At 39.6% G+C, this 12994-nt stretch overlaps 1 protein-coding gene across 2 annotated transcripts in view; it reads right to left on the bottom strand.

Annotated features, from left to right (window-relative positions):
- Positions 1–12994, bottom strand: part of TMTC2 (transmembrane O-mannosyltransferase targeting cadherins 2) — a 400088-nt gene that overhangs the window by 240425 nt on the left and 146669 nt on the right. For both annotated transcript variants that reach the window (XM_029955395.1, XM_029955396.1), the window contains exon 2: positions 7472–8042. In XM_029955395.1, the coding sequence (XP_029811255.1) occupies positions 7472–8042 (571 nt within the window). The remainder of the gene's footprint in view (positions 1–7471; positions 8043–12994) is intronic.

Here is a 12994-nt window from a genome sequence, read left to right on the forward strand (position 1 = left end):
TTTTTTATGCTAAAGAATGAGATGGCAGGAAACTCACTCACTGAATGAGATAAACCTCCTGAATCTGATTTCTTTGTCTCATCACCAAAGGGGCCATCTCTTAGGTCTGTCCCCAAGGAAGGACACGTAAGAAAGGCTCCCAAGTGGCAAAATGGAGCTGGCCCGGACATCCCCAAGCTTCTCCCATGGACCAGACAAAGCACAACCACATTTAAAAACTATGCATTATCTCCCGGTACCGTTGGGGCCACAACCTATCTTACAAGATCCCTACACATCATTACACATTCTAGCTGTCTCAATCCACCTTTCCTCATTCATTTTCCTGTCTAACTTCATGCACTCGGTGTATCTGCCAAAACCTCTGCTCTGTGGTCCCCAAGAACTTCCTAAGAGTTTCCCTCTGTGCGGTGCTCAGGCTCTACCTCCCACTGTCCATTTATAAATATCAATATCTGAGCCACCATTCAGGGCCCTACTCAAATGTCTCCGCTCCTGAAAGTGCTTCCTGAAGCCCTCCGTAGAAAATACACCCCCCTTCCTCAAAACTGTCACACTCCCAGTGCCTCCCTTACAGCCTCCCCACTTTCCAGCTTGAATTTCAGTTCTATATTTACATGTACTATGCACAACTTCCTAGCCTACTCTAAAATGTCCTGAGGTGTAGAATTTTGTGGATTCATCTTTGAATCCCCACAACTCCTAATACACAAGGTGTATCTTGCACAAAGGTGAGTCTTTAAAAACCACCAACAACAAGAACAAAAGATAATTGGTGAACAGATCGCCCTTCTAAGTATTAATACTCTAATGCAAGCATTACATGAACTGGCAAGGATAGTCAGCTTCCAAATTTCAATTACTCAACTTGCACTTAAACTGTAACCAGAATATAGAATCATCTTAAATCAGCTGAGCAAAGAAGGCAACCTGCAGAAATAAAACACCTTATTAATATTAATCTTTGACTTTCTGAATTGTAAAATATTTTTGAACCTCACCTTTATTTGTGGTGTTATCTGCTTAGCACTGTTGGCAGCTATTCAAAGTTTCAAAGTACTATATAGGTCATGAATATTAAATGCTACAACAAGTTTACTGGGATGAAATCCAAATTCATTTGTAAGTACATGACAAATAGTCAGCCCTCCAGTTTCAATAATGCTAGGAAATACTGTGATCAGAATCGGAGTGTCTTGCTATATCTGGATTCTCACAAAGTCAAGTGTAAGGCAAATGAAAAGAAAATCATAAGAAAGTAGGAACGCTACTTGAAATAAAGTGGCACAGATGTTGATTGAAGAAAATCAGAAACAGCAAATATATCATATTTCATTCAGTGCAATCGATATGAGAGTCACATCTTGAGTAAAACCACAACCTAGTCTAGAAAGCAAAGGGACAAAGCTTAAATGATAACATGTTGTGCCAATGCCATCCCCAGCAGCTAATCAAATAAAAAAAGCACATGTGGATACAATGTGCAAATACCTGTAGGCTACGCACCTCCCTTTCCATGCCCTTCTGGACAGGGGGAGTCACACAAAATACATGTCCAGGAACACCACGTTTAATACCCTCAGTGTTCCAATACTGCAAACCCCAAACCTTCAACAGAACATAAGCTCCCCCCCTCAGAAAACATTCTCAAGATAAACCCTGTAAATAATTTGGAAATAAATGATTATTTGTTAGTTTGTGTCTGATCACTGCGTTTTGATGTAGAACCAAGCTTACCTAACATCCAAGATAAACTTTTTCACCATAGGCAACCTCTACTATTCACAGCCTGCTTAGCATTAAAATGAAAAATTTATTTCTAGACAGAGATGACTCTTCTTCCAAAAGTGGCAATGCCTCCCCATTTCCTCTCTCACAATATAGTCTCTTCATTTTATTTACATGAAATAGAGCTACAATTTAATTTTAAGAAAAGGAAGTTGCCCAGGTAATACACATCTTGAAAGCACCTATAGCAAAACAAAGTTAGTCATCTTTACAGAAATTCTTAAAAGAGAAAACTAAAAGGGCTATTTTTCCAAATCATTTTGGGCTATTATTAGAATTGTTACACTGGTTTTCAGATTTCCCAATTTTTTTAAAAAAATTGTTTTCCACCTGTAACTGAATAAGTGATTATGAGGCTAATAAAAGGAAAAAAGATGTTTCCACGTTAAAACAGTTAACAGATGTTAAATAAGCACAGAAAATGGCCACTAGGCAAGCAATGACTGATGTTTGGTAAGTAAGAAAAATGTTGCTTTTGCTGATTTTATTACCCATGTACCTCCTGGGGTCATGGGAGACTTGTAAAAAATTTTGTGGGCAGATAAAAGTCAAACATTTATTTGCAAGGCTAGTTTAAATGTGTTTCAAGGGCCACCCCCCCCTTTACTTTTTGACCACATAAAACTAAGTGAAAGTCCTCTAAGAAAGGCTAAAACAATCATTTGATGAGAAGTCAAGAAAACTTACTTTTCAGCATTTTTCAGACATGCATTTCTTCCAATTCTAACTTCCGGACCCCACTAACCAGGAATGAAATCCTCATTTGTATAAATAGAAGAGGCTAGGATTTCACTTTAATATTTTAGGCACATATTTTTCAAAGGCAAATATGAAACAAGTGTGAATTCAATCATTTACTGAGTACCTACTATGTGTGTCAGTGCACTAGATGCCAAGGATAACGTAAGAAACACCTTAAATAGAATGTGGAAGCTAAGAATAGGAATATTCAAAAAAATTTGACATGGTTATGAATACTCATTTTGTTCATACACACTTCTGAAGATTTTATATTTGGTGTTTTCCTACAAATCTTGCTAACTATTAAAAACAAAAACAAGGGGCACCTGGGTGGCTCAGTCAGTTAAGTTTCCGACTTTGGTTCACATTATGGTCCCATGGTTCATGGGACAGCTCAGAACCTGGAGCCTGCTTAGGATTTTGTGTCTCCTTCTCCTTCTGCCCCTCCCCCACTCCATCTCTTAAAAAACAAATAAAGGTTAAAAACAAAAACGAAAAACAGAAAACAAATCTTAACTTTTGACAGCCATATGATTATTTCATATCATATTCAACCATATTAGTTCATAACTCATATTCTCTCAATAAGCACTTACTATATAAGTTAAATGTGTTTATGTTTTAGCATACTCAGAATAGTGCCTAGGACATATAAAGATTGCTAAATAAAATATCTAAGTATGGTATATAAATTAAATGCTAAAAGAAATATCTAAAATATGGTAGGTCCTTACTATGTTTCACATACTTCAAGGAAAAAGAAAACTTTCAATGCTTCCTTTGCAGAAGTGCAAGTCTTTTATACAATGTAGACATGTGCATCATCTGCATGAGCCTTAGATGTCAAAAACTGTCAGCCAAGAATTCTGGCCGAAGTCAGCCATCCAAAAACTGTGTTGGGCCCAAACAGGGTTTATTTGTTTTTAAATTAGTAATTGATTTTAAATAATGAAAAATGTCATAGAAAAATCCAGAGGTCTGTCTTCTTAGAAAAATCTCAAACTTGGGGCACCTGGATGGCTCAGTCAGTTAAGTGTCCCACTCTCGGTTTCCACTCAGGTCATGATCTCGCAGTCATGAGGTCCAGTCCTGCGCTGGGCTCCTCACCCAGTGAGGACCCTGCTTAAGATTCTCTCTCTCCCATTTCCTCTGCCCCTCCCCAGCTCACCTGCGTGTGTTCATTCATTCATTCTCTCTCTCTCTCTCTCTCTCTCTCAAGGAAAAAGGAAAATCTCAGACTCTACCAAACCCAAACCTGTATTTTCTTATTATAAGACTGGATGAAGAGGAGTCCTAGAGGTGGGCAGAATCCGGCTTCCACCAGTCCCTTCTACCTGGCTCTGGTGCACATTTGAGTTTGGAGCCCAAAATCTTGTAAAAGGTACAGAACTGAAATCAACACAGTGAAGAAAGAAGTTGAGTGCGACTGTTATGAGAAAAACATTACTTATGAAACTATCAAAACAGAGAGCCTTGCCCCTCTGGTCCTAATAATTTCCAGCTTTAAGAGGTCCGCCATTTTGGGTTTTGAGTACTTGGCTGGTTCACTGGTTTGCATAACAGAGTTAAACATTTGTGCACTGGAGCTTTCTGTTTATGTAAAAGTTATGTTTTAATAGGGCAGGGAAGTTTATTTCATCTGGCAAACCATGATGTGGAGTTAATTGGCAAGATATTTAAGATGATTTATTCTTTTAAGGTTGAAAAGGACCTTCTAAAGTCTTTTAATTCATTTCCTTCAGAGTCTCTTCTAACTCACCCCAGGCATAGAAATCTATATATTATACAGACAGATTATGGAATTTTCTATAACTTCCATATGTAATCTATGCCAGTGTTTACAAGCCCCATAGTCATAAAATTCTAAATGAAAGTTTTTGCTTAAATATTCATGCTTCAGTCTTAGTCAATTCCTAAGTCATGCTTTCAAAACCACTATATGTTCAAAGACTAATATAGAAGTTTATCTTTTGGCCTTCTCTTCCTCAAAATAAAGAACTATAATTTCCACTGATACTTCTTTCTCTTCAACTAATATGCATCAGGTGCCTTCCAAACATTGGGCACCCAGCTCACACTGAACACCCCACAATTTCATATAATCTTCACTACCTCTCTAAGACAGAACATGAACAGTCTCCATTTCCAGATAAAGAAATAGGTCATTGAACTAGCTCAAGGTTACTCAGCTAGTGTGGGTGAATATTTGACTTCATGTTATTTTCTTCTCTTCTAGGTAAGTCCTCTGACTTAACATCTGTTCATTCATCTTCACATCTTCACAATACTAAAATGATCGCTAAACTCACACAAATAGGTATCCTAGATCTGATGATTCTACCATTTTCTAGGTGACCCTCACACCTCTGGTGTTCTATACCTTCCCTGGAAATAAAGGGATTGGCATAGCTGGTCTCTATGGTCCCTTGCAAATCTACACAATCTGCTACTGAAATGTTCTCATTAAGCTCATCGGCCCATAATTGAGAATGAAAGAAAAAGCAAGGTTGAGATAGCAACTCTCAGATTGCTTTGCTGCTTCAACTACTTCCTTGCCCAAAAGCAATGACTGCCAGACAGTCTAGGCAACTTTCCATCTGGAAACTTCTCAGGACACAGAATCTTCAAAGTATTAAGTCCTTTCCCATGACAAGGGGGTGGGGGTGGGGGGCTTCAGACCCTGTTGCTAGGAGTTCCTTTGCTAGTAACATTTCTTATTTTCTTAAGCAGGATGCTCAGTGAAAATTAAGATCAGATAGGGGTGCCTGGGGACTCAGGCGGTTAAGAGTTCAGCTCATGTCACAATCTCAGGTGGTAGAGTGGTTCATGAGTTCGTGCCCTGCATCCAGCTCTTGCTTACAGAACAGAGCCTGAGTGGGATTCTCTCTCCCTCTCTGCCCCTTCCCAGCTCACTCCCTCTCTCACTCAAAATAAATAAATAAACTTTAGAAAACTGTTCTTAGTTTAACTTCAAGGGCGCCTGGGGGCCTCAGTCGGTTAAGCATCCTACTTCGGCTCAGGTCATGATCTCGCGATTTGTGGGTTCGAGCCCTGCGTTGGGCTCTGTGCCAACAACTCAGAGCCTGGAGCCTGCTTCAGATTCGGTCTCCCTCTCTGCCCCTACCTCGCTCATGCTCCGTCTCTCTCTCCTTCAAAAATAAATAAGTATTTAAAAAACTAGGATAAAGAACAATTTTTTATTATAGACATGTCCCAAATACTGTATGAGACACAATTATAAAGATCTTTATCAGCAACTCTGTCCTTGAAAATATGCTTAGAAAACGGGAAATTTCTTAGAACTTCAAAGGGTACTAAAAGCAAGTCCTGAACGGATATATCAAAATCCTTTTGTATTTCATGAGACGGTAAAATGGAAATTCTATAGAATGTCCAAGCACAATGTTTCACAGTCTATCGATGCGAAGTCTTGAAATACCCAGTGGCTTTGTCCTCAAATAGGTGTCACTCCCCACAGGACAAAGACCATGACTTATAAGTATTCTATCTCTATTTCCAGCAAAACAAGAAAGCTTGCTATTATTGTTGATGTGGTTGGTTTTTTTTAGGGGCTTTATTTTTTTTTTTTTTGATGTGGTTTTAAAACAAAAAGGCCTCTCTCCTTAAATCTCCCTGAAAGAATAATTAAAATTGATTTGAAATTAAGAGTTTGACTTTCAAACTGTTGTTTTTAGGCATCAAACTTCTAACCAAAGTTTTCTTTTCGAGTTTTAGCATATAACTGAAATCACAAAAGAACTTCATTAAGCACCTGATCTTGAGTTCTAACTGAAAAGGCTATGCTTCCCCACAGAGCACTGAGCACAGCAGTAATTACTCTGCCTAAGTGGGAAAAAAAAAGTCATTGAAAAATAAATAAAAGTTTCTATTTCCCTTAATTTTTTCATTTCAATTTCATCCCCATTTGATTTTAAATAAAATTAAGAACTGAGGCGGTGAGGAGGAAGTAGTCAAAACTAGGTAAGTTGACAGCTCTCTCAAGGGAAGTATCCAAAAATCAGAGCACCTCACTTAAGAGTCCAAAAGAAAGGAGGAGCTGACCTAGAACATGACCAAGATCTGCAAGCACTGGCCAAGTGCATCCTTTATACTAAAAGGCAAAACAAGGGTAAGTTTATTATGAATGAGAGAATGGGGATATGAGAAAGAGGCAGCTTCTCAAGACGGCTTTGCCCAATGTCTTCACACTAGCCAACTACACACTAGCCAAAAATTGGTTCTCTTAGGTATATGAGATCTGAAAGTGCTTCTGTGACCTTTAAACCACACTGCATTTGACACCACAGAGGGAATACAGAAGAGCAAATATTAAGCCCTGAGGCAAAGGTCTTAATTGGCCTCAGGGCAACATTTATAGTAGCTCCTTTCTGTTTTGACTCTTCTATTCTTATTCACTACATCAAGGACTAGGTGAAGATGATTCATTGTTTAAGAATTTGAGCTCCCCGTGCACTGCAGAGAAGGGCTGTTTTCCAAAGTCAGACCAGGAAAAGTACTATTAACAAATGGCAGAGGATTTCCCCTCTCTGGAGTTTAGTATCTGGCTCTATTATCAGCTCTGATACTTTTATAAATACACATTATAAGCAATTTATAGGATTACAGAGAATTGGGGCTGAAATTAAAAAATGAATAAAAATAAATACTAAAGTGCATAATCTTTACAAGGCAAAACCGTCCCGCTACCAAAGAGCTCTTTGAAATCATGAAAATAAGAAACCCAAGAAATAAAATAATCAAGGCATGAAACCCGTGTTAGCAGGGAAAGGTCAAAAAGGACACTTCCACTTACTGAAGATCAAAACACAGCTTATTTTAAATTCTCTTTGAAGAGGAACAAATTTGCTTTTTAAATGGGGGAAAAGGACCAGGCAAGGAGACTGCTCCGTAACCCAATGCCCCAGGGCCCACAATCACTTACTTTGTAGATGGTAGGTAAGATCTGCTTTATTTTCAGCCTGTGGAAGACAAAGACATCATACACGGCCGACACGGCCAGCACGGTCACTCCTTGTTCCTTCCACAGCATGCTGCATCCTGCGCACAGTCCCGTCCCCAGGAACCAGCCCCAAGTCCTGGCCGACGAGCCTCTTGTAGAACAGTGTTTAATGTAGCAGAGCAAGGAGAGGAGAAAGAAGAGACTGGCCCCGACATCGGCCCGTCCCACGATTCCCGCCACGGCCTCCGTGTGGATGGGGTGAGAGGCAAACATCAAGCCAGCCATGAAGGTCCAGTATCCGTCCCCAAGGAGTATCTTGGAGAAGCTCGTGAAGACACCGGTGACTGCTGCATGCAGCAGGACATTGACAAGGTGATAGCTCCAGGGATTCAGCCCTCCGACGGCATGGTTCAGGCGAAAAGAAAGAGTGCAGAGTGGCCGGTAGGATTTGTGGCTGCCGCTGTGGGTTAGAAGAGTCCCCCAAAAATCATTGTAGAAAATGTGTGTCCAGGGAGTTTCTGGGAGAAGGTCTTGATTAGTCTTGATAGCACGGCTAAAAAACAAAATATTTACAAAAAAAAAAATCAAATACAAAATTTTGGAAAAAGAAGAAAATACGGTTGACTCTTGTCCTATATGGGCCTTAGGGGTGCCGACCCTCATGCAGTTGAAAATCCAAGCATATCTTCTGACTCCCCCAAAATTTAATAGTCTACTGTCGACCAGAAGTCTAACCAATAACATGAATAGTCAGTTAATACATATTTTGTATGTTATATGTATTATATACTACAGTCTTACAATAAGGTAAGTTAGAGAAAATATTACCAAGAAAATCATACAGAAGGGAAAATGCACCTACAGTGCTGTATTTGTTGAAAAAAAACTATATATAAGAGGACCCAGGCAATTCAAACCTTTGTTGTTCAAGGGTCAACTGTATATGACCTTGCTAAAACATCACCCTCTGGGAAGGTGCTATCCTGTGGATGATGGGATTCCAAATATGCAGGATTAATGCAAATAAGGCTACGGAAGCCTTTACATATAGACTGAATTCAGATCCTCCCCTTAATGCTCACTAACAATACAATTCGGCTTGTACCTCTCCTCCTCAAAAGCTTTCTTGTTTGTTCAAATGCAAATACATATGTTTGGGGAATAAATGCAGTTTCTATTAGAGGCTTAAGAGTTACTATAGCAGTTGTTTGACAAAAAAATCAAACATTTAAAAAGTCATGGGGTGGTACAAGCTAAAGACGCAGATTCCAGGTACTGGCGGATGTGAGGTCTGAGAATCTGCATTTTCTATAAAGCTCAGCAATGGTGTTACTACTAGTGATCCTGGTGCAGAGATCTGCTTAGAGCAAGGACTACTCCCTATTAGAATAGAAATAGGGGGCGCCTGGGTGGCTCAGTCAGTTAGGTATCCGACTTCAGCTCAGGTCATGATCTCACAGTTCGTGGGTTCGAGCCCCACATCGGGCTCAGTGCTGACAGCTAGCTCAGAGCCTGAAGCTGCTTCACATTCTGTGTCTCCCTCTCTCTCTGACCCTCCCCTGCTCACACTGTCTCTCCCTGTCTTTCAAAAATAAATAAAAAAACATAAAAAAATTTTTTTAGAATAGAAATAGACCTTAGATAGAATATCTGTGCCTAGAGCACAGCTTCTCACACACACAACTCACTGGGGGACCTTGTTAACAGGCAGGCGCAAAGTCAGTAGGTCTGGGGAGTAGCCAGAGATGCCAGAGTTTTAACAAGCTCCCGAGTGATGCTGATGCTACTGGTCCTTGGGCCACACTTTGAGTAGCAAGGGAGAGCTAGAGAGGCCAGGAAGAAGGCCTGTCTCCTCATCCAAATATTTCCCTTTCTCCTACATCGTAAAAATCTGCAGCCTTTCTCCCTCTGAGTTTTCACAGGACTTGCAACCATCTATACCAAGTGCCTTGTGTCCTGCTTCTGAGAACTAGTAGTTCCATGCCTGCATGCCTGGTATCTCCAAACAGACTTTAAGAAAGAATAACCTAGTATTCACTGAGAACTTGCTCTCTGCCAAGCACTGTCACAGTCTCCTTGGCTAGATATTGTTTAATCCTTAGAGTAATGGATAAGGTACATATTACCTACATCTCTCAAGTGAGCAAATTATAGTTAAGAATGAATGATTAGGGGCACCTGGGTGGCTCAGTTGGTTAAGCCTCTGACTTTGGCTCAGGTCATGATCTCACGTTTGTGGGTTCAAGCCCCACGTCGAGCTCTGAGCTGACAGCTCAGAGCCTGGAGCCTGCTTCTGATTCTGTGTCTCCCTCTCTCTCTGTCCCTTCCCGCTCATGCTCTGAATCTCTCTGTCTCAAAAATAAATAAAACATTAAAAAAAAAAAGAATGATTAATCAATAATAGTTGCAGAGTTGCGCAGCTGGAAATAGGGTAGAGTTCCATGGCCCTTGCTTTTTCCACTCTGTGCGTTTCTCAAACTGTGATCTACCTACCACTGCAAGTATGTGAGAAGATACACAGACAAACCTTGTAAAGATTTTAATGGTTATATTTATTTGAATGTGTATTTGAAAGGAAATCTAATTACCAAATCAAAACTGCATTTCATAGATGTTTGCTCAGAATGAAGCTGTTAAAAATTAAAAAGTCAACGTAAAGACAAATAGACAAGGTACAAATGTTGGCCTGTAAATGGTTCAGTCCGAGGATTCCTGCTCTACACCATTATACCTTCCAGAGAACAGGGTGGCACCTCGAATGGTCTGTATCCTTAGTCCATCTCTATACTTAGAGAACACCAAAAGAGGCACATGAATTAGAAGGACAGAGAAATGAGATGGTCAAGATACCTCCTCCATTATTAGAAGCCTCCTGCCTAGTGTGATGTCAGGGGTTTTGAAGGGGTGTGAGCATTTGTGTAGCTGAAGAATATATGACAGGAAGTCACAGGATGACTTTTACCTCTAGCCCCTCCACCGGTCTGGTCTGGCCCTTTCACTGTGAGGCAGGTATGACCAAAGAAATTTCCACATGAATGTTATCAAAAACCAGGTTGGAAAAGCCCTGGATTAAGGGGAAACATGCTCTGTAATTTACCTGAGTATCTCCAAAAACAGGAAGATACAATGGATTCTAACATATTAAGAAGCCCATCCAAGGTGACACAGCCAGAGGAAGGAACAGTTAGTACTCCAGTTGGGGTTAAATGATGGGCAATGCTCACTTTCAACTGCTTCTTAAAACTGCTTCCCAATTACCCTCTCTGAGCTTTAGTTTCTGTAACAATAATAGTTTTACCTTGAAAACAGTTATAGGAATGGTTCCTTTATCTTCTTTATAGAGAGGCAAGGGACACTGCTTTGCCAATACATGAGTATTCCGGAGACCTAGTGCCAATGACATCTGGGCTCTGTGAGCTGTTGTTGCTTTTATTCTATAAAGACTGGGGTACAGTGTTCAAAAACTCCTTTATTAAAGTCAGCTTGACTCATAGTCTTTGAAATTAGATGCAATTAGGGGTTAGAATTAAAACCTATCAACAGTAGTCATGATTATCTTTTTCTTGAGCCAAACACCATGCTAGTCCTTCTACATATATTATTTATTCATGAGAACTAGTTGACTTTTCTAGGTCCTCAATAAAAGGGGGAAGGTCTATTAATATCATGTCTTAAAAAATACTCAATGTGGCACAGAGAGTTGTTCTCCAATGTCTGTTCTCCCCTTTTCCCATGCTCATAGATCTTTTAGTTTTTAGCTGGGGACATAGTCATCTGAAAAAAATATTTCATTTCCTATCTTCCCTTACAGCTAAATACAATCATGTGACTATTTTTTGGTCAGTGCAACATAAGCAGAATGCTACATATTACTTCTAGTAAGTGTTCTTAAAAGAAAAAAGCTTAGCACTATTCCCTTGCTCCACCACTCCTCATTGCTCTTGCTGAAGCACAGACATAATAGCTGGAGCTCCAGCAGCCATCTTGGGCCATAAAGAACTCTTAGGAATAGAAATAAGACTGAAGAAAGCTGAGTCCCTATTATGGTAGACCATACTGGCTCTAAGCCAATACCATCCCCATTTTGTGAGTATGAGACATAAATCGCTATCTTGTTTAAGCTGTGATGTTTTGGGCGTTAGGTAGTAACAGCTGAACTTAGCCATCAGTGAAATCCTTTAACAGAAGACCTACTAGATCACAGTGGTTTGATTTCCATATTTATTTTTATTTTTACAAGGCTCCGTGTATTGACTGTGTATTAAATGAATTTCCATATAAATTGGCTTTTAAAATATTAGAAACAGATGTTTCTCTGGATCCATTAAATTGAAACACCCTGCTATGACATTCATCAAGAGTCTAACCCAGAAGTAACTGCTTAAGACTTGATGGGTTATAATTAAAATTTAAAGGAAATATGAAAAACTGCCAAACTGCCAAATTGTTGTCAGAGAGAGCTGATTTCAAGCAATTCAGAATGAAAAGCCAACTGGCCTCTACTAAACATTAACCTAGATATTGATGTGAATTTCTCTAATATCAATGCAGAAACACGCATGCCGTTAAAGTCAGAGCAGTAGAAAGCTCAAGGGCAAAGCACTCTGGGAGAAGGCTTTGCTAAGGCAGTGAGGAAAGCTGGGAAGCACATTTTGTTCAGGACCATACTTTACCCTTCTACTGGCAGATCCACACAGGATAGAGAACCATGTTCTCTGAACCAGGTTTTCTACGTGCTGTTAGTTCAGCTCCATAACCAACTCCACAAAGACGTTGTCAGCGTGGGTAGAAAATAAAGAAGCATGCATGCTTTAAAGAATCTATACAAAGTTGCTAGAATTTCTTATATTTATAGCAAGAAGTCTAGTCATCTGCGGAAGCCAAGATAAACTATACATCTAACTCTCACAAAACAAGGGTTTCGAAACAAAAACCAAAATTAACGCATCTCACAATTCTGCCATGAGAGAAAACTCTGCTGAGACACAGCTCTATAGGTATGCTGTAGAAAACAAATTTAGGGGACAGTTTTAATGGACCAAAAGTGGAAGAGCAAAGGAACACTTTACCCATGTGCAAAGCATGCTAAACTAAGGGAGACTTTTGTGTGACAAAATTCTCAGATGGGTGTTATCTGCTTAGGTTCTTATTTAACCAATGAATATTGTGGCAAAAGACATGAAATAAGACTAAATTGTACTGGATGTTGGTATATAAGTCATGTTGCACAGGCAAGTCAGTGATAAGGGATGTCTTACACGGCCCTCACATCACTTTAAGAAAAATACGAACCAAAAGGGCTTTAATAGAATCTAAATAATCTGCCAGCAAAATGAGAAGTTAAGGTAATCGTTCAACACAAAGCATAATAGATTTCCACCCATTTGCATGTTCTTACAAGAGTCCAAGGTGGAAATAGCAAACCCTCCTCTGCTATTTCTTAGCTAATGAAAAACCTTAACTCAAAACAAAATTTCAGGCTGATACAATTTCTTAGGTTACTGC

Source organism: Suricata suricatta, chromosome 10 (genome assembly GCF_006229205.1).
Source record: "Suricata suricatta isolate VVHF042 chromosome 10, meerkat_22Aug2017_6uvM2_HiC, whole genome shotgun sequence".
Classification (NCBI taxonomy): Eukaryota; Metazoa; Chordata; class Mammalia; order Carnivora; family Herpestidae; genus Suricata; species Suricata suricatta.